Source organism: Geotrypetes seraphini, chromosome 2, assembly GCF_902459505.1.
Source record: "Geotrypetes seraphini chromosome 2, aGeoSer1.1, whole genome shotgun sequence".
Lineage (NCBI taxonomy): Eukaryota > Metazoa > Chordata > Amphibia > Gymnophiona > Dermophiidae > Geotrypetes > Geotrypetes seraphini.
Window position 1 is genome coordinate 408,992,884 of NC_047085.1, and position 23,205 is coordinate 409,016,088.

At 40.6% G+C, this 23,205-nt stretch overlaps 1 protein-coding gene across 1 annotated transcript in view; it reads left to right on the forward strand.

The window, feature by feature from the left end:
- Positions 1-23,205, forward strand: part of THSD7A (thrombospondin type 1 domain containing 7A) — a 763,222-nt gene that overhangs the window by 520,482 nt on the left and 219,535 nt on the right. Inside the window, exons 8-9 of the mRNA XM_033931006.1 lie at positions 3,356-3,511; positions 6,780-6,983. Of these exons, the coding sequence (XP_033786897.1) occupies positions 3,356-3,511; positions 6,780-6,983 (360 nt within the window). The remainder of the gene's footprint in view (positions 1-3,355; positions 3,512-6,779; positions 6,984-23,205) is intronic.

Consider the following 23,205-nt stretch of genomic DNA (forward strand, 5'->3'; position numbering starts at 1 on the left):
CTTAGGTTTAAAAACTTAACTTAATTTGTTTCAGTCGGCAAAGGGGGCTTTTTTCACCGACATGTCAACATGTTTCACTTTCACTGTCTCAAGGCAAACCTTCCCCTTATTTCTTAGTATCGTTTCACAGCAACCAAATTCTGGGGCTGGTAAATACCCTTGGCTGTGCACACACAAATCCTGTAAACAAGTCCTTAATGCTTCAGGAGAGAAAAGATGGCTCTTGGCCTAAGTTAGGCCTGAAGCCTCTAAAAGGTTCAACAAGGATAACCCCCTACAGACATATTTTATAGAATCTGGGTCTTTGTACTTAGCTTCATTGATTGTTCATGCTTTCCTTAAATGTATTTGCAAGCTATATGTCTCATTGGAATACTTTCAGTCCAAATTATCCTTAGACTATTCTGAACTAAAGTACTGTATATGTGAACCCATCAATATTTGAAAACATAGGTTTTAAAACAGCTAAGTTTATTATTCTGCTCACTATCACTATGTGAACCCTGTGCAAATAGCATCCAATTGGAAGATGGAAATACTGGCCATTTTCCAGCCACGGAAAAAAATGACCTTAGCTTATGGGGAAGACCTGCAGAAGAGTGCGCTATGGCCACTTCTTACTGCAGCTTTGTAAAAGGGTCCTTTATTTATTTATTAGGCACTTGACTGACAGTATTCTATAACCTGTGTGTGTAAGTGACAGAGACACCCCTGACCTGCTCATCCCCTCCCACAGATACACCTCCCTAGTCATTGTGTGCTAAAGGAATTTAACATGTAAGGAATTAACATGGCCAATCAGAAACTTCCTTAGACTCCTACCTAAAGAAGTCCCTGAATGGCTGAGGCACCCCAGGCCCCTCCCAAGGGAGGATCCCGAGGCGCCTCAGCTAATCGGGGCCTTAGGCCCCCTTCCCATGCATCACATGATGTACCGGGACGTGGCCTAAGGCCACATTTGGTGATGGAGGAGGCCTGGAGCAGGAGGAACTGAGCACCCCTCCTGTTCCCAAGGTATGGGGAGAGGGTGGGCCCAGCCCGGCCAGCCTATCTAAAGGTACAGGGAGGGTGGTGGGCCTGGCTGGGCCCGGCTAGGATGGGTTTGAGATGGCAGGAGGGAGTTGGCATCCCTCCTGCATTTTGTTCTTTGGTGGGGCATTGGGGGGCATCAGCACAGGGGGCATCAGTGCAGGGGGGTTAAAACCACAGGCTGGCAATGTGTTTTACAGAATATATAAAGGAAGAATTCCTTATTTATATATTCTGCAAAAGCGCATTGCCAGCCCGTGGTTTTAAAGGGCAGGAGAGTCGGTAAGAAGTAAAGTGACTAGTCCTCAGCAGTCACTTCACTTCGGATCGGCAAGCCCAATCAGTCTTCCTTCTTCTGTTTAGTGAATCGCGTCTCTGCCTATTATGCATGCTGTTTCCCCTCATTTGCATGCACGGTTAAAAATCGGATTAGCACAAAGGTTAGTGAATTGGGTTGGAGGGAAATCGAGTCACAAAGGGGTCACAACCGATCGGTACGAGATCGGTTTGCTTAGTAAATCTAGCCCATAGAATCCTATCTAAGGGCGAGATTCACTAACCCTCCTATTCGTATGCGATCTGTGTGCGATTGGAGGCAGGCCGACCGATTCGCCAACCATCTGCATGCAAATGAGGGCGATCGGAGGCACATCCCCAACCGACTGCACGGATCGCTAAAGCCCTGACAGTAGTGACAGGAGAAACAGCCTCCTGTCATTACTGTCATTAGGGCTTCTGCCGTCTTTTTTAATTTTTTTTTTTTAATTGGGAAGATATTTTGCGTGTATTACACATGCAAAATAACTGCTCGGTTAAAATTAAAAAATAATAAAGCCCCCCCAAAGTGTCTCCTCCCTCCCCAAATCCCTAAAAAATGCCCCCTGTGCCGATGCCCCGCCGAACACAAGGCAGGAGGGATGCCATCTTCCGCCTGCCATTGCAAACGCCACCTGGTCGGGCCCAACCCACCTCCCTCCTTGTAGTAGGTCGTCTTTCTGGCCGGGCCAGGCCCACCCACTCCCTGTACCTTTAGAAACGATGGGAGCAGGAGGGGTACCCAGTCTCTCCTGCTCCTCAGGCCTCTTGAGTCCCGTGGTCTTCGGGAGCAGAAGAAGGGCAAAAGTCCTTCTGCTGCTCCACCGCGATACTGGCCTTAGGCCACGCCCCGATAAATCATCTGATGCATGGGGAGGGCCTAAGGCCCTGATTGGCTGAGGCGCCTCGTGTTCCTTCCTTGGGAAAGTCCTGGGGCGCCTCAGTCAATCAGGGACTTCCTTAGGGAGGAGTCTAAGGAAGTACCTGATTGGCCATAAACATACATTGTTTATGGAGAGGGGGGTGGTGGGCCGGGGTGGTGGGAAATTTTTGATTCTCCTGCTCTCTGCTGCCTTTCCTCGCAGTGCAGCCCCGCTTTAAAACCACAGGCTCACACTGTGGGGAAGGGCGGCAGAGAGCAGGAGAGTCGGGGCAGGCAGAGAGCAGGTCTAGGCAGAGAGGAGTGGAGTTTTTTGATCGGCCAGCCAGTCGGTGTGTCAGGAGAAAGTTTAGTGAATTGCATCCCTGCCTACTTTGCATGCATAGATTTGAAGTGGATTGCAGGACAGGTATGTGAATCAGGCCAGAGGGAAATCTGCTCGCTAAGGGCTCACAAACTGATTGGTACACAATCGGTTTGCTTTGTGAATCTAGCTCTTAGTGCAGTTAAGCCAGTAACTGCAACTTAATGCCAGTTAGCACCAATTAGCTTCAATTATAGCCAAGGATTGATTAATATTAATTAGTGCCTAATAAAAATTAATACCCCCCTTTTACAAATCTGCAGAAGAGGTTTTTAGCACCAGCTGGCATATTGAATGCTTTGCGCAGCTATGACGCTCATAGAAACTCTATGACCATTGGAGCAGTGCAGAGCATTCAGCATGCTGGCCAGTGCTAAAACCTCTTACACAGTTTTATAAAGGAGGGGGGGGGGGCAACTTACATATTTGCATGCACAAAAGTGGGTACATAAGATTATAGAAATAGGGAATATTTTGACAAGTTAAAAGAGCTATTTCTGCAATCCAACTAGCCTGCAATCCAGGTACCAGCACTGAATATTGACATTTTCTTTGGAAAACTCCCACCCCAGCACTAACTAGGAAGCACCACAACAGTCAGAGCAGATATCCAATGATGAGGTACCACTGAATATTTGCTTCTGACCCACACAGCACTATTTAACTGGACAGGAGTCTTTCCTGCCCAGTTAAAAAGCCCTGAATATTGACCCCCTACGTTTCTTTGTAGCCTAAGCTCACCTAAATCTGTCTTTTGTTTTCAACAGCATCCAAGCCTGTAGATCAAATGCTTTGTACACAGCCAATATCCAGTACCACTCAGCTCTGTCAAATTCCTTGTCCAGTAGAATGTGACGTGTCTGCTTGGTCAGCTTGGGGACCCTGCACGTATGAGAGTTGTGATGACCAACAAGGAAAAAAGGGTAAGCAACATACCATTGGAGATCTAACAAGGTTAAAAAAGGATATTAGTTAAAAGAAGTTTAAGGTTAATTATGACAAATGTCCAAAGCAATTTGAAAGAGCATGAAAGGAGCATGTGAGCAGTAATTTCATAACAAAGTGTGACTATGTGAAATGTTCAAAAAGCACCATCATGTTATGTCCATTTCATAAAGGCCAAGTTATCATCGCTGAGCCCAATTAAGGAATTTGACCAAACCAGTATTTTGCATTAATTGAAGTTGTCTTTACTGAGTGACTACTAAACTCTGATACAGGGAGTTATAATGGTCCACAGGAGGAAATTACAAGGGCGTGAAAGAAAATCTAGAAAAGTTCAAATAAAGAGGATTTGTCTTAACACAAAATAACACTTAGAGACAATGTTGGAGATTTGGGCCCCTGATAAAAAAATAAATAAATAAACAACCCCAGTTATCTTCACTGACGCTCTGAGAGGGAGTTGTATTCCTTTAATACTAGGTATAGTTGGAATAAGTGAAGTTGGATGATGGGAAAAATAAAGGCATCTGATTTAGCCATTTTTGGCTTCAGTTCATTCTTATATAAACAATTAGCAATTTTGTCTATACTTTACTGGGTAATGTTCACCCTTCATATAGGTTCCCTTTTTTAAAAAAGTACATTAGGTATTTAAAAAGGCAATTCTATAAAATTATGTCTAAAGGTAGGGGCCAAATACTCACATATGTTACAGAATATTAGCATATATATATGGGTAAAGAGTAGCGCTAATTGGCATTCACCCATGTATATGATGGTGCTATTCTATGACAGATGCAGGCATCTCTGTTCCTGTGTATGTACCAGGGAGTATACATGAGTGCACAGCATGGGCAGGCACATCTGGCACACAGAATAAAGATACATGCAAAAGTGTTGCAAGATAGCAACACAAAAAATTCAAAAAGAAAGCATACTGTATGTTAGTTTAGCAGAAAATCCACATTCGTACCAAATCAAAAAGCAAAAGAGGCAGAAAAATAATAAATACCAAAAAAATGGAGAAAAATAGGCCTCATACATGGGCAGCTGGGACTACACAGTACCCTAAGCCACTCGTATCATCACTGGTCTGAAAAAAAACTCTGTACATGTATATTCAATCACTCTTTCATTTCACTTCATAAACTTATTTTTCAAAATTCATTTTCTGTCATCTTCATCACTATGTATGAACAAAGGTTTTTCTGCTTGAATTTTTGTGTGGCATATACGACTGTGCCCTTATATTTATCGGTTTTATTGCAAGATAGCAACAAACATTTACACTTGGCATCGATATGGCATAAGTGTTTTTGGTTGCATATTGATACGTACCTCCCTCCTTATTTCCCTATTCTACACTGTATGTAAAAAAAACCTCAAAAAAACTCAAAAACTACAAAGCTTGCCTTCTACATATCTCTGTCAACACTTGACCAATTTCAATAAAGTTTGGGATTATATCATCCTGAATAAGTTTGTAATAAGCCCGCAATCATGCTGGTCACCTCACCAAAAATGCCACTTCACTACTTGGTTCTTCAACTGTTATAATGTTTTCTTCCATGTGAACTGATCAGGCCCTGCCTCTTCTTGTACGGTGATCAGTTGAGCTAATTTCTCACATTTTCTTCAAAACATATTCTATGTATAGGGCCTGATTCTATATATTACACCTAAAAAATGGCGCTTAGAGCAATTCTACAAGGTGTGTGTGACACATAACTTGGGTACAGGCATTTAGGCCAGCTATAAACAGGCCTAAAAGACTGATCTTAAATTAAATGCGCATCAGGCATATTCTATAACAATGCACCTAACTTTTAGGAATGCCCTGATCCACCCACAGTCCATTACTGGCCATGCCCCTTTTCAAATTTGTGCACTGCAACTGGTGCATAATCTTTACAGAATCGTGTGCCAAATTAGTGTCAATTATGAGTTAATTGCCAATTATTGGCACTGATTAGGCCAATTAATCAATTAAGTTATGTACATATATCAGCGCACAACTTTAGGCACCATACACAGAATTTTGGGGCTACCCTCTTCCACCTCTTTTCTGGAAACTCTTGCACTAGTTTATAAATCTGTAATCTTTCTCCAAATATAAAGTTTCAATATGGATCAGATTCTTCTGACTGAAAATCATAGTAACTGTTAAAAAAAAATGACTTCGGCAATGTTTCTTAGGTGAGGTGGCCGATGTGAGTGTAGGCTTATTACACCTGTGTGTAGTTTTCTTCAAATCAGGCACTTGGCACCTGTCGCTCTTCTACTCCTATACTTACCTCAGATCATAACACACATAAACACATAAACTCGAATGCTCGTCAACAAGTGTGAATTTATTCTTGGTCGCAGCCATATATGCATATTACAATATATTTTCACTCACGTTCAACAATTCACGTTCAGCAATTTTTTTAACGTTAATATTGAACATTTGAGAAGAACTTATAGATGCCACTTACTACTTTACATCAATACCAGCCAACATGTTATCAAGTTACATAGCATATCCCGCTTTGTCAACTCTCATTTGTGAGTGCCGTACAAGCTGCCCACTCTTAACCATGACCCAAACCCGCTCAAGGATGAATCCCCGCTAACATTTCCATCAGGAGAGAAGCCCAATCCCTCCTGCCGCCACTCAGTTACAGAATCCAACCTTGAGTGCAGAAGTCAACAATGGGGACTAAGCAATTTAGCACATGCTAACTGTGTTAGCACACACTAGCATGCACTAAACACTAAGACGATCTTAGGAACATAATGGGTATCTTAGCATTTAGTAAACGTAATACAGTTAGCACATACTAAATTGCTTAGCGCCTCTTGATGAATATCTCCCTATGTGTATCTGTGCTAATTGCAACCTCAATACCACACATGAATGCACACTTTAATGTATAACCTACAATAAAAATGTTGGGCATTCTCCTAATAGGTACCACATTAAATTTACAGTTACCATATGTTAATTTCTTGTGCTAAGCCATTGTAATGACAAAATTTAATGCACTGTAATAAAATGACCCCATAGTTCTTTTATTGAATTTAGACCAGATTAAAAAAAAAAAAAAATAGGTGAGAATCCTTGCCAAAACAGATTATTGTAATATCTTTTTGAATGGACTACCTAAGAATCATCTGAATTGCATCCAACTGTCTCAGATTACAATTGTCCATGTTATTGGCTATCAGTAGACTCCCATACTTTTCCTTATTATCACACCTCAGGTTTTAAACTAAGAAAACGACAAATTACAAATGAGCCTACTGGGGGGATTGGAAACTGCCCTAATCTCCTTGAAGCCATTCCATGTGAAGAGCCATCCTGCTATGATTGGCGAGTAGTAAAAATGGAAGCATGTATACCTGACAATGGAAACCAGTGTGGCACTGGCACACAAGTTCCAGTTGTTACCTGCATCAATAGTGACGGTGAGATTCTTATATAAATAGTAATAAACAAATAACCCCACAAATTAGGGGTACATCTACTTTCTGTGACAGGATGTTGAAATTTTACCTTACAAGTTATCTTTATTTTTGAATTATCAAATAGTATTTTCCAATAATTATTTTTTAAACTGCATATAAAGTTGATTGAATATTATGGAAACAGATTTCTGTAGATGCTGCAAAAATATCCAGTGAGCAGAAAGATTCATCTGCCAGATGGTCAAAGTCAAGAATTCCCCACCCTTAATTCCATAAGTAGATCCAGAGTGAACTCATGGCTGAGAATTCTTTCTCTAGGTCATCGGAGAATGACAGTGGGTTGGTGGTAGTGCTGCGGGGGGCGGGGGGGGGGGAAGGGGCAGGCAGGTGAAGAAAAGGAATCTTTTCTTCTAGGACAAAGTATGATCTCAAGCACTTGTAATGTCCAGAACTTTAATCTTGGCACAATTTTGACAGGATGTCTCCTCTATTGATCTAAGCATCCTGCTATAAATTGACCTCTTTGTTGTATTAATATGAGAAAAACACCACTTCTCTCGCCCCTCTCCTGGCCTGTCTTAGATCGCCCACGTTGTGCATTTTCTCCATGGACTATGTCTAGGCTGCATAAATATTAGTATTTCAGTCAGTCAAAAAAGGTACCTAGCAATAGTACCTAAGCCACAGAACACCAATACCTATTATTTGTACCTTTCGAGAATCCCTTCTTAGCTGGAACATGTCCACCTGTTTTGACATATGATAAGCCTCTAAGAATAGAAGCCCTAGCTATAAACAAAACACAAAGAGAAAAAAATATTCAAAAGGATCGGAAATTTTGGAACAGACTCAGAAAGGATGTTAGAAAATATTTTTCTACAGAAAGAACTGTAGATTAATGAAATCATGTCCCAGTGAAGGTAATGATGGAAAGGACAGTAATAACTTTCACAGAGGTAGAGGTCAATCAATGAAGATACTTAATTGCAAAGAACTGAATGGTAGATGTTGAGATCAGAATACAACTTGGTTAGATAAATTGGGGTCTTATTGCCTTTATCTGCTCTCATAGGGAGTTTTTCCTGCATGCTAAAAATAGCATATTATGCAATAAAACTTAATCCTGCTTATTAAGACAGCTGTTCATATGGGCTCCCTTTTACTAAAGTGTGTTAGGCTGTTAAAACATGGTCCAGTATACAGTAACAACTAACACACAAACAGTCCAATCACTTATATAGTATTTTTGGATCACTGCATACTAAGTCACATGTTAAGGGAATTTTGTGTAAGAACTAAGGGGTCCTTTTACAAAGACGCGGAATACCGCGTGTTAAACCGCCTGCCGCGCTAGTACCTAACGCCTCCATTGACGAGGTGTTAGGATTGTAGGCTGCCGCGTGGGTTGTTAGCGCGTGATGAAATGTCCGACGCGCTAACCCCCGTAGCACGCCTTGATAAAAGGAGCCCTAAGTGAGGCAAGGGCAGAGAATGAGTATGGTTTAAGGTTTATTTTAGTGATTCATGGTAAACTTAGACACTTATATAGGTGCCTATCTTTAGGTGCCTCAAAGAATTCCCCCTAATTGATTAACATGGGGAAATTCTGTACAATGCACCTAAAGTTAGGCACTTAAGGGCAAATTCTATAAATGGCGTCCCGATTGTAGGTAGTGGTAGGAGTCCTACCACTGTCTAACAAGCCAATCAGGATGCATGTTTTCTAGAAAACAAACAAACACGAGGCAGGCCGCCTACACTGTAGGCATCTGTCGTGGTGCTGGGAGGTGACTAGGGATACTTAAGCTCACCCAAGGCTGGGCGTGGGCATGGTTTTACCCGGAAGTGGCCTTAGTTGAGCTTAAGCAACCTTAGGCATCTCCCTAGGGCCACAATAGGTGTCTATAATGTAGACCTTTAAAACCCTGGCCTACATTATAGGTGTGATTCTATAATAGGCACCTATCTTTTTAGATACCATTTACAGAATTCCCCCCTTATCGCCTCATAAATAGGAGGTACTAAGTTCCTGATTCTATAAAAGGCCCGTACAGTTAGGCGCCTACATCGGGACACCTATTGATCTGGGCACCTAACATTTTGTTAAATGAAAGATTGAATCCTAATAAACTGGATGATATTGTTTTAATCCCTAAACCAAGGAGTACTAGCTTGGATCTTACAATGGTAGAAAATTTCAGACCTATACCAGAATTTCTTTCAAGAGGAACTTGTCTTGGCAACAACTACAAGATGGCTAAAATATGGATGTTTTAGATATACTGAGTCTGTTGAAGAATTCACTTGTGGAAGCGGTGAGTCCAGCTATCATAATAGTAATTTAGCATTGCCTTATGATTGGGACAGTTTGTTGAGTTTATTCTTTAGATATTGTGAGAGTCCTTTTTTGAATTGAACAGTAAGGATATCTCCTGACCAGCAAGACACAAGGGTACAGGAGGAAATTTCTGTTGTTGAGGATCCATTTCCTAAAGCCAGGTGTTTACATTACTCGGAAATGCATGAATTGATGCATCTGTTTTTCATATAAAAGTATTGTGAATTACTATTCTATAAAATATAGATTATTTGAGCCTGGAATTAGTGTGTGCTAAATGCAGAACATCTTATTTTATAATCCAAGAACATAAGACAAGACTTACTGGATCAGACCTATGGTCCATCTAGCCCAGTAGCCCGTCCTCACAGTGGCTAATCCAGATCTCTAGTGCCTGGCCAAAACCCAAAGAGTAGCAACATTCCATGCTACCAAACCTGGGCAAGCAGTGACTTCCCCCATATCTGTCTCAATAACAAACTTTGGACTTTTCCTCCAGGAAATTGTCCAAACCTTTCTTAAAACCAGCTACGCTCTTACCACAACCTCTGGCAATGCATTCCAGAGCTTAACTATTCTCTGAGTGAACAAATATTTCTTCCTATTGGTTTTAAAAGTATTTCCCTGTAACTTCATAGTGTGTCCCCTAGTCTTTGTAATTTTTGACGGAGTAATAAATCGATCCACTTGTACCCTTTCTACTCCACTCAGGATTTTGTAAACTTCAATCATATCTCCCCTCAGCCATCGCTTTTCCAAGCTGAAGAGCCCTAACCTATGGGACATTTGGCACTTAACACACACTAAGGGCTCCTTTTACAAAGGTTTGCTAATGGTTTTAGCAAGCGCTAACCGCCACCGCCTACTTTGAAGCAGGCGGTAGTTTTATAGGCTAGCGCGTGCTATAGCGCGCGCTAATCTTGTGTGTGCACTAAAAACACTAGCGTACCTTTGTAAAAGGAGCTCTAAGCTTTAGAAAAAGGGCCCTACACAGGGTGCTATTGTTTCTGTATTTTTGCAAAATCTACATTGCTCCTACATAATTGTAATTCTTCTTTGCTGCAGAGATTTGTTCCACATCTACAAGACTTTACCTCTCCTAGTGTTCTGTTCCCCGTTTTTCTGCATGTCAGTCCCTCCTTGGTCATAACTATCAATTGTATTCACATATGTACCTGTATCATGACCTGTTATTTTTTCTTATGTTTGTATGGTTTTTTGATAAATTCAATAAAAAGTTTTAAAAAGTAAGTAGAAAAAGGGCCCTAAATTATTTATTTTGTGTTTCTTATTTTGAGTTATTACTGATGTATATTTCTGTACAAGCATGATAGTTTGGTTGTTCTAGAAGAAAGTCTAATGCTGAATTTTAATAAACGATGGTAGAGGTTTGTACAATGGGCCAGCAAGTTAAGTGCTCCAACACCCATAGAATTCCTATGAGTGTTGGAGCATTTAACTCGATGGCCCACAGTCAAAATCTCTACCGCCGTTTAGCAAAAGCCTGTGGGTTTCTCTCCTCGGGTTGTAGAGGAAGAGAAGCAGAACCAGGAGGAACCTCACTTCTTACCACTGTGAAATTGGTACATGTGAGTATGAATAAAGAATACTCTCTCCAGAACTCAGAGTGAGCAAGTGAACTCCAGGATTTTCTTCCCTGTCCCCAGCAGCAGATGGGTTATCATGTATTTCTTTCGAAGTGAGAAGAATGCCACCGCTATGGTTGTTGAGAATGCATCCTGGTTTGTTGACCTCCCTTTGAGCCACGTGAATTGAAAATATGTGACAATGGACAGTGATCTGTTATTTAAGTCGGAATATAGATCATTGTGGTGATCCGATAGTCTGCCCAGAACTTAATGCAAGAGGACGGAATAACCCAGGAGTCACCTGTAAAGAAGTTAGCTGCTGTACCGAATGTTGTTTTGTAATTAAATTGGACACAGGGAATTGGAATTCATTGTCTGCAAAGTCTGTTATAAGCTTCTGCTTGTTACTATAGATTTCTTTTTTGTAACTGAGAAAGGGCTCAGCTGGGAAAACTGTCTATTTGAATATGACCTTTTTTGTCTTTGTATGTCCACTGGGTAAATGAAATTAAGCATCAGCTTCTACTATTTTTACATTGCGCAACACAAAATGTCATGCTTATATTCTAAGAAAACGACCTTATATTTTTAGTCACTTTTCTATTGCTTTCTTCCATTATTAGCACTTGAAGTGGCATCTGCTCCTTTTAGTTAAGCTTTCTCACAGTGGAACAGATTATATTGGTCAGTGATTTTTGCTATAAATAGTGTCCTTCAAAAAGCAATCCAATTGCCACTAGAATGGTGATGCCTTAGGCTTTTTTGGTGTTGTTGTTTTTTGTTGTTGTTGTTGCAATTATGGTCCTAAATGCAAATTCACTATACATGCAAGTCTTCCATTTGTTGAAGTGTCCAGCTATTCTATTGCACTATGATGTTCTTTTTAAAAATCATTACAAAGTTCTCTTTCTCAATTTTTTTTTTAAGTTGATGAGCATTGTATAGTATTTCTCCTATTTTTGACTACTGCAACTCACTTTACCTGAGTTTGCCTAGGTATGTGATTCTAGCTCTATAAAATGCCAGGGTGCAAAATGCTGCCCTGCGAATGATTGTGAGTGCTTCAAAGTTTGACCGTGTCACGTCCATTTTGCGTGACCTTCATTGACTGCCAATTGCTTCTCAAATTGAGTTTAAAGTTTTATGTTTGATTTTTAAGCTAGTACTGAATGATAGGAGCCCAGCATTGTTGATTTCTTTGTTGCAATTCTATCAGCTATCTCAAGTTCTATGCTCGGAAAATAAGGTACCGTCTGTGAAACTTGTGAAGTTATCTAGTTTTCGCCATTCTTTGATTGACTGGACAGGGAGTGATATTATGGGATGCAAGGAAATTTCAAAAAATATGTGGCACCCAAAGCCATATATTTTTTTTTAATTTCCTGGTAAATGCATATTGAAGTATCAAGATAAAGATTTCCTTTTTATGGATCCATTACAGTTGCAGCAATTCTTAAATTACATGAAGGACGAAACCCCTGACTGTTTTTGCTTTAAGAGGTTAATTTTAAAAGAGCGCGGTGTATATTGAGATTATTTCCATTGTTTTCTCCGTAAAAATATATCCTCTATAATAAAACCCTAAGCACACATGCGCACTTAGGGTTTTGTAATCCCAGCCACCATGCTGTGTCCCTCTGTGCCGAATTCCATTTCCGGCGCATGGGGCGGCTTGCGGCACGTGGGGCAGCTTGTGACGGCAATTTCAGCGGGGTTTTGACTACTGCGCTGCTGGGACGTCTCTTCTCACCCCCTGACCAGCAAACACAGCAGCCCTCTGGGCATTTGTTAGGCCAGCCCACTTTGATAATGCAAGGTGGGCCGGCCTAGCAAAAGCCCCGAGGCTACCCGGGCTAGCGGATGCTGGATGGGGGGAGCAGGGAAAGGAGAAGGCCTACTGTTGGACAGGGGGATCAGGTAAGAGGTGCTGCTGGACGGGAGGGGGTAAAAGGAAGGGAGAAGGCCTACTGCTGGACAGGGGGAGCAGGGAAAAGGTGCTGCTGGATAGGTGGAGGTAAAAGGAAGGGAGAAGGCCTACTGCTGGACAGGGGGATCAGGTAAGAGGTGCTGCTGGACGAGGGGGTAAAAGGAAGGAAGAAGGCCTAGAAACATAGAAACATAGAAAGATGACGGCAGATAAGGGCTACAGCCCATCAAGTCTGCCCATACCATTGACCCCCTTTTAAGTCTACTGGCCCCCTTAACTCTACTGACCTGCTCTATTAAGTCTATATCCTAGCGACCCTATTGATTGGTTTGACTCTCGCAGTGATCCCACATAGGTATCCCATTTATTCTTGAAGTCTGGGATACTGCGGACCTCGATCACCTGTACTGGAAGCTTGTTCCAATGCTCTATCACTTGTTCCGTGAAGAAGTACTTCCTGACGTCTCCACGAAACTTCCCTCCCCTGAGTTTGAGCGGATGTCCTCTTGTGTTCGAGGGTCCTTTGAGAAGAAAGATATCATCTTCCACCTCGACCCGTCCCGTGATGTACTTAAATGTCTCAATCATGTCTCCCCTCTCCCTACGCTCCTCGAGAGTATAGAGCTGCAATTTGTTCAGTCTCTCTTCGTACGAGAGCCTACTGCTGGACAGGGGAGCAGGAAAGAGGTGCTGCTGGATAGGGGGAGATAAAAGGAAGGGAGAAGGCCTACTGCTGGACAGGGAGAGCAGGGAAGAGGTGCTGCTGGACAGGGGGAGGTAAAAGGAAGGGAAAAGGTCTACTGCTGGACAGGGGGCGCAGGGAAGTGGTGCTGCTGGACAGGGGTAAGATAAAACGAAGGTAGAAGGGCTGCTGCTAGACATGGGGAGCAGGGAAGGGGTGCTGCTGGACACAGGGGATGTAAAAGTAAGGGAGAAGGGCTGCTGCTGGACAGGGGGAGCAGGGAAGGGGTGCTTCTGGACACAGGGGAGGTAAAAGGAAGGGAGAAGGGCTACTGCTGGACAGGGGGAGCAGGCAAGGGGTGGTGGTGGACAGCCAAGGAAAGAGACAGAAAGAAAGAAAGACAGAAAGCGGTCAAGGAGAGAGAGAGAGAAAGAAAGAAAGACAGACACACATCTATTCTAGCACCCGTTAATGTAACGGACTTAAAGACTAGTTATGATATAATCGGTATCATCTCTCTAGATGTGGACTTGATGGAATATCGTATTATTTAGAGATGTTTTCTGCTAAATATATTTTCATTGTATTTTCATATCCTATATTCTGTAATGGAATGTAAATGTAAAATATGAAATAATAAAAAAAAAAGTGTCTACCCCCCCTCTTTTAAAAAACCATGATAGCCGTTTTTAACACAGGCTGGCATGCTGAATGTTCTGCGCTGCTCCCGATGCTCATAGTAACTCTAAAGGGTTCATAATCAAAAAAACAAATACAGTGGAACCTCATTTTGTGAGTAACGCGGTTTGCAAGTGTTTTGCAAGATGAGCAAAACACTCAGCAAACTTTTGTCTCGCAAACCGAGCACCACCCCGATAAACGAGCACTTACAGCTGCAGGCAGCGCCGCTTCAGGGGGATGCCTATTCCGTCCGCCGGTCAGCCTTCCATGCCGGGTGCCTTCCGCATGTTGGAGAGCCTCTGAGCCCACGCAGCTAAGTGCCGTCCCACCTGTGATCATACACAACGTGCAGGTGGGACGGCGCTTGGCTGCACGGGCTCAGAGGCTCTCCAACATCGTGCGGAAGGCACCCGGTATGGAAGGCTGGCTGGAGGACAGAAGAGGTATCCCCCTGAAGCAGTGCTGTGTGGGCTCAGGAGTTCTTCAGCGGCTGGCGGACGTAGGAGGCGTTTCCTTGAGACGGCGCTGCACCACCAAGCACCTTACAGGTACATACCCCTCGGCCACCCCTTGGTACTTCCTCCCAGTTCCTTGGCAGCTTTTGGGTTGTGGAACGAATTGTCAACGTTGCCATTATGGCCTATGGGGAAAGTTGCTTTGATATACGAGTACTTTGGATTAAGAGTATGCTTCTGGAACAAATTATGCTCGTAAACCAAGATACCACTGTATGTCTAAAAACCCACCCAAATTGGCACTTGGACGACCTTAAAGACAGGTCGTCCAAGTTCTGATAATCAAAATGAGATTTTGACATATCTAAAAACAGCTTAAGCCTTTTCAGTGCTTTTGTATGCCCAGAGCTAAAAGGGGCATTTTAGGAGCAGTGGTGATGGAGAGATTTCGTCAGGACATGGGCTGACCTAGACCTAGTCGTACTGTAAGTATAACCAAAAGTTTAACGAGACTGCCTAGACGGAACTTATACATAGTGACTTAGGCGATCTAAAAGCAGGTCTAAATGCCCAGAAGGTATCCAAAGTGACCAGATAACCACTGCAGACACAAAGTACAGATCCCCACACACTCCCCCAGTGATCACTGACCCCCCCATACTGCTATAAAAATCAGAATAAAAATGTACATACCTGCTACCAGAACATCAGTACCTAGCATAGGAAAGCCTAGTAGAGCTGCACAGAGGTAGCTTAAGTAGTCTGGGGGGATTGGCTAGTGAACCATGGAGAGGAGGATCCAGGCCCATAAACCACTCTAACCACTGCATTCATGGTGAAACATGTGCACCCACCAAACTCCCCAAAATCCTATTGTACTACCATATAGGTAGTACCTGCAGCCATAAGGTCTATTGGAGTGGTAGACAGGTGGGTCTAGTTGGTTTTGGGTGTGTTTTGGGGGGCTCACATGACCTGCACCCATTTTATGACATTCATAGCAGTGCCCTGTAAGGTGCCCCACTACTCTGTTGCCATGTCTGGGTATCCAGTTCATCACTTTGCTGATCCCTTCCATGTCCAAAAGGTCTTCTAGGCATTTTTGACTTTGACGAATATTTGGATGAGAATGGGATATAAAGATAGACAACTTTGCTATCTGGACGATCAAACGGCTGGATATACAAGTAGTTGATTTTCAGAAAAAAATATATTTTGGACATAGTTTTCGAGAATGGACTTTTAACATGTCCGACTTTGGGCGACTAGCGACTTAGGCCCAAAACGGACTTAGTCGTATTTTTTGATTATGCCCCTCCACATGTCAGAAGCAGCACAGAGCATTCAGCGTGCTGGCCTGCACTAAAATCCGCCATCATGGTTTTGTAAAAGGGGGGATTAGTTTGCTACAATTCAGGAAGATGGTAAAAACCATGCTATTCAAGAGATGTTTTTCCTGAATGACTGGCTTCTAATGTAAATTTTAGGTATGGGTGGTATTCTAAACCTCCCTTGAATGCCTTGTATCAGATAAATGATTGTTCTTTTTCTTCACGGCCCTCAGAGATGCCACCAAGGGTTCACATGATCATAACCCCTGGCTTTATGCACCTAATTGTCACCGGGTTGGTATTAGTGTAAAACTAGTATAAGTCTTAAGGTGAATTGCTTTAATTTACTTATGTTTTAGCTAAGAATAATAAATATTGATAAGTAATATTAACTCAATACTTAGCTTAACCGGGATGGTGGTTGACAAGGGATAAAAAAGCCAACATGTTTCACCCGTAAGGGGGGTTTTCCTCAGGGCTACTATCCCTTTCTAATATTGGCTACTCACGACGTGACCACCCGATCTAAGCTTCTAATGTAAGTCATCTAGGTAATTCAACGTATGATATGATGAAAGCTGATGTCATTTGTAAAGTAATTTTTTTAGTATGTACTGTTTCTGATTCTGTCTTTCAATTTATCCCCTCCCCCCTTTTACAAAAATGTAGCATGTTTTTTAGCGCCGGCTGTTGTGGTAACAGCTCCGACGCTCATAGAACTATGAGCATAGGAGCTGTTAGCACTGCAGCAGGTGCTTAAAACCACACTACACTTTTGTAAAGGGGGGATTTATTATGTATGTTTTATTTTGTACCTCGAACAGAATTGTGGGATGCCTGCGAGTAATAAATTTTTTAATTAAATAAATAATTCAAACAAATTGTTTTTAGTACAAAGAAGTTACCACACAGGGAAATATAATAAATATTTTACATTTTAAAGATAATTCTATAACTTTGCACTTTGAATTAGGTGCAATGATGGGGTGTGATGAGCACCAATATTATAAAAGCACTTATGTGAGAAAAAGACATTATAGAATAATGGTGTAAACTTGCCTTGGCACATCAAAAGTTAGGGGTGATCACTTACACCAGGTCAATGATTGGTTGAGCTGTGTGAGGATTGGATCAGGCTGCATTTGTGGATAAAGAAGGGAGGTTAGATTGAGCCACATGGAAGATAGAGGTGGTGTTGCCTTAGGCCAGGGATGGGCAACCACGGTCCTCAAGGACAACAACCCAGTTGAGTTTTCAAGATTTCCGCAATGAATGTGCACACAATGGAAACTGCCTCGCAGCTTTGCTAGACTTCATTCGACTAAGGTTGAGACTTATGTTCACTGGTCCTCAGCGGGCCACCACACACTCGAAAACTCTCATTGTGCATGGCTTTATGCTCCCACTCGTCATTGGAACCAGCACGTATTTTCAATTTGCTTTCAAATAATTAAGTATAAATACTAAAAGTACTTAGCTTTTAGTAAGACGCTGTGCAGGGGGGGGGGGTTTCTTTACACCGACATGTTTCGCCCGTGTGAATCGATGGGCTTTATCAAGGTTCCCACTCCCTCTTAGTAACATTCAGCCACCATTGCGTCAAAATGAAAATATTTTCGTTTTGACGCAATGGTGGCTGAATATTACTAAGAGGGAGTGGGAACCTTGATAAAGCCCATCGATTCACATGGGTGAAACATGTCGGTGTAAAGAAACCCCCCCCCTGCACAGCGTCTTACTAAAAGCTAAGTACTTTTAGTATTTATACTTAATTATTTGAAAGCAAATTGAAAATACGTGCTGGTTCCAATGACGAGTGGGAGCGTAAAGCCATGCACAATGAGAGTTTTCGAGTGTGTGGTGTCCCGCTGAGGACCAGTGAACATTAAGTCTCAACCTTAGTCGAATGAAGTCTAGCAAAGCTGCGAGATAACTTCCCTCAGCTGAGTTTGGTATTACATGGTATCTTCATTCTAATACACTTTATTAAACTAGTGCTGGTGTCCACACAATGGAAACTGTACATACAGTACATCTTAACTTCTTTATTGGACATGAAAATCAGATTTACTGCAGCTGGTGATGCATTTAATAGAAACATAGAAACATGATGGCAGATAAAGGCCAAATGTCCCATCCAGTCTGCCCATTCCTTCTACCAATACCAAGTGAGCTTTACTGGTGACTATAAATTTAGTCCAGATGGGAGTCTCACTATGCCCATGCCTTTCCACCCTTCGTTCTCCATGTAAATATTATTCTTTAATAACTTTCTAGTATAATCCCCACTTTGAATACTGTGCTCATTTCTAGAGGTTGTATACTTGTAAGGACATGAAGAGGATTAATATGTGCACATCTGAGAATATTAGAGAATCAAACATGGAATTAAATTCTGAGTGATAACCAATTTATTCACTAAGTTTTGAAATATCAATCACAATACATCCTCCACCCACCCCCACCCCCTCCCCAGTTCACCCACATCACACATGGTACTCTACTGAGATACAATTTTCCATGTCTCCTCACAAAGTCCCCCATATTACCTTGCAAAGGAAGAAAGGAAAAATATTATTTTTGACTAGTTTTTTTAAGAGGGTGGGGGACTGCTTTTACAGGTTGACATTCATTGCTGATTTCTGATATTCCTGCCTCTACAATTTAGATTGAAATTCCTAGTTTTTCAATATCGTATCATCTTTATGGGAGACATCTGTGCTTTTCTCCATGGATATCCTTAGACATTGTTTATTGATTCATCAATAGAGATTTTCCTCTTTTCAAGTTTCAAGTTTCAAGTTTATTCGGTTTTTGATGAATCGCCTATTATAAGTTCTAGGCGATGTACATAATACAATTTTAATATAAGAAACTTACACAATAGTTCAAAAATACAAGATATAAACGATACATACATGAATTAAGGAAAAGGGGGAAAAGTTACAATAATGGGGTGTTGTTAAAAAAAAAGGAAAGAACAATAGGGAAGGTATTGTAAAAAAACCAGAGCACAATATAAAAAAGAATTCAGAAATTGTGTTAAAAATCATAGGCATCATTAAATAAATAAGTCTTTAAAAGAGATTTGAATTTAACAGAATCAGGTTCGGAACGGATATACTGTGGTAACATATTCCACCACTGAGGGCCCATAACTGTAAAAATGTCTAGTCTTCTGGTTCCGATAACCTTTAAAGATGGAACTGAAAGGAGACTCTGTTCCGATGATCTTAATGATCGTTTTGGTTTGTATGGGATTAATAACTTTGATATGAATTGCGGTTCGTTAAAAGCTAAAGTTTTAAAAATAAGAAATATTATTTTAAACGTGATCCTATGGCCAATAGGTAGCCAATGCGCATCCTTCAAAAGAGGTGAGACATGGTCGTACTTTTTTGCGTTATAGATTAATTTTACTGCAGTGTTCTGTATAATCTGTAATCTCCGTTTCTCCTTATTTGTTATATTTAGAAATAAAGCGTTACAGTAATCGAGTTTTGATATTATAAAAGAATGGATTAAAATTTTCAGAGATGAAGTAGTAAGGAATTTAGAGATTGATCTGATTTGACGAAGTTTAAAGAAACAGGTTTTAATTATAAGAGAAATATGATCGTGGTATGACAGATTCGCGTCAAGTACTATTCCAAGGATTTTAACTGAGGGAACCAATTCAATTTGAATTTGCTTAAGATAAAAAGGATTACTAAGAGTTATTTCTTTTTTCCATGTAAACAGAATGGATTTAGTTTTATTAATATTTAATGCAAGTTTATTTGTATCCAACCAATTTTGAATTTTTTCCAATTTTTGATTTATGTCTAAGATTTCTGAATAATTTCCAGGATCCAAGGGGTGTATTAGTTGTATGTCATCGGCGTAAGAGAATGGTATGAAACCTAAGGCCTGACTGATTTCTAGTAACGGAGATAAAAAGATATTGAATAATAAGGGTGAAAGTATTGAACCTTGAGGTATACCGAAAGAAGTGGTAAATGAGTTCGAATTTTCATTGTTAAATCTAACTATTGAAGTTCTATTTGAGAGGTAAGATTTGAACCATTGTAGTACTTGATCATTTATTCCTATTTCCTCAAGTCTTATTAAGAGTAAATCATGATCAATGGTATCGAAAGCTGCCGAAATATCAAGGGAGAAAAGAATAACAGATCTGTGGTGGTCTAAATAATATTGAATATTGGTGGTCAGTCCTATTAAAGAGTATTCTGTATTATGAAATCTTCTAAAACCAGTTTGGTTCGGGTGTAATACATTTGTTTTCTCTATGAAATCGGAGAGCTGATTATAGATTAACTTTTCTGTTAATTTTGCTATGAATGGTATATTAGCGATCGGCCGGAAATTTGAAGCTTCATTTATACTAGTTTTATGATCTTTGATGATAGGTGTAATGGAAGCCATTTTCCAATGTGAAGGGACAGAAGATGTAAGCAAACTGTTCTGAATAAGAGATAGTATAAATGGTCCAAAATGTGAAAAATATTTTTTAAGGTAGAATGGGGGAATCAAATCGAATTGAGAACTTTTTAGATTCATATGCTGAAATAAGGATAGAATTTCTTGAAGAGATGGAACTTTGAAATTAGAACATTTTGATGTTGGAATTAATATGGAAGGAGAGTCTAAGTTATTTAAAACAGAGGGTGTAGAATGAGAAAATGTGTTTCGGATTTTGTTTATTTTTTGGGTAAATGCGTCTGCTAATTCTTGAGCTGTTAAAGTGGAATTTTGTATAGAATTAGTTTTATTGTTTCTTGGGTCCATTGATTTTAAGATTTTATATAGCATCGACGTGTTTTTTGCTTTTTCGATTTTTTTAGAATAAAAATGTTTTTTTACTGAATTAATCTTTATTTTATAATATGAAACCTGATCTCTATATATTTGAAGATTCTCAGTTGTTTTATTCTTTCTCCATTTTCTTTCTAGGGAACGCACTTGTTGTTTAATTAATTTTAGTTCTGAATTGTACCATGGATTGTTTTTGTGACTAAAGGAGAGTGATTTAATTTTTAACGGTGAAAATTTATCAAGGAGGTTAATCAGAGATGTGTTCCATGCCGACATCTGAGTTTCGATGGTATTTGAATGTATTGTTAATATATCTGGGTCTAGTAATGAGGTTATATCTATGTTTTCTAAGTTATCATAATCTCTATAAGATATAGTTTTAGTTTTGTTGCAAGACTAGACTTTCTTCCCAGTACCTTCTCTTACAGGAGCTTCTAATCACAGTGGATAAGAGTGGCTATAAAATCTATATGAATTTAATAATGTGTGCTATAGTCGAATTGTTTTACTATAATCTAATTTGTAATTGAAAGCAACAAGCCATTAGATTCTCCTCTATTATTCACTGCTGTTATTAAATCTGTTTAAGTGTAATTAGCAAGGGTATTATGTTTAAACCTCTGGTCACTTGCTTTACAATTAGGATCAGATAACAGTATTTATAGGAATGATACGTATAATTATGCTACACTTCTCTGTTCAATGTGGTTAAAATAAGAGTCATTATTTTTCAGTCATTCAAATAGTAGAAAATCCTCTGCTACTATCTCTGGGGCCTTTATCACTATCTTTCCACTGTGGCTGCTGCATTCAGAGTATAACTTCTGGTTGGGGATGAAATTTTATAGGTATGCCAATTAAATCTGGCCCATTTTATCAATGGTTGAAGATAATGTATCCAGTGGCGAAATGCTTTTTGTTTTAGTTTTGGCTATAGGTCCTTGATCAAACTTAGTAGTTGGGTAAACAGCATATTGCACTTTGAGTCACAGGGTCTGATATTCAAGGCTGGAGAGAGGACAAAAAGCCTCAGCATCAACCAGAGGCAGTGAAAATGAGACCTTAGCATGCTTGCTGGGTAATGGAAGATATTCAGAGTTGTGCTGAGCTGGACGAGGAGTAAGTGTTTGGTTCAACAGCAACCCGTAGAAAGCAGGTGGTTAGTGACCCCATTGATGCAGCCAATCACTAGTGACTCTCCAGGGGCAGGAGTGTGGGAAGGCTGCTCTTGCTCCGGTTCACTGCTGGACCACCAGGAATTGTAGATGGTATGCAGAAGTGGCAGAAGGTTGGTAAAGGACGACACAGTCAGCCAGGACAGGAAGTGGGAGGGATCCCTCCTGTACCAGCCAAACACTGGCCCACCAGGTCTTACAGCCGGCCTGGTGGAGGCCAGCAACAGGTCTGGGAGGGAGGCGGGTGGGCGCTCACCTGAATATAAGCCGAGACCCCCATTTTTTGGACCATTTTTTGACCCCCAAATCTCAACTTATATTCGAGTATATATGGTTCTTCTTTCTTTAAATGTCCAGACCTGCCAATAGAGGTTCTGGATTCCATCCTGATTTTTTCTGGCAGTCTTGGAAAGTTACCTCCTTCCCAGGGATCTTGCTCTGTAAGCTTCTGCTTCGTTTTGTTTATTTGTGTTTGGCTTTTGTGTCTTGGATAGGAAGATTCTACAATATGCCTGATACTTGACATACCCTCTCCTTCCCCAGGCTTCTCTTCTATAGGATTTTTAAGAAAAATGTAATTTAAGAAAAACATTTATATACTTCAAATCTACAGTTCTTTGCGTTTTACAACTTACATACATAAAACACATTCACAAACGTGTCATTTCTTAAAACATACAAATGTAAAATCAGTGATTCATGTCAATGAGCCCAAGCAATGTAATATCACAGAAAAGCTTGAGAAAACAGATATATTTTTAAAATATTTTCTAAAGTCGTTCAAAGACTTATTCAATCTTAAGTCTTTTAGAAGTGTGTTCCATAATTGAGGTCCCAGGACCATAAAAATTGAGGGCTCCTTTTACAAAGGTGCGTTAGGGCCTTAACGCATGGAATAGTAACATAGTAACATAGTAGATGACGGCAGATAAAGACCCGAATGGTCCATCCAGTCTGCCCAACCTGATTCAATTTAAATTTTTTTTTTTTTTCTTCTTAGCTATTTCTGGGCGAGAATCCAAAGCTTTACCCGGTACTGTGCTTGGGTTCCAACTGCCGAAATCTCTGTTAAGACTTACTCCAGCCCATCCTCCTCCAAACGGCCATGCACAGACACAGACCATACAAGTCTGCCCAGTAACTGGCCTAGTTCAATCTTTAATATTATTTTCTGATTCTAAATCTTCTGTGTTCATCCCACGCTTCTTTGAACTCAGTCACAGTTTTAC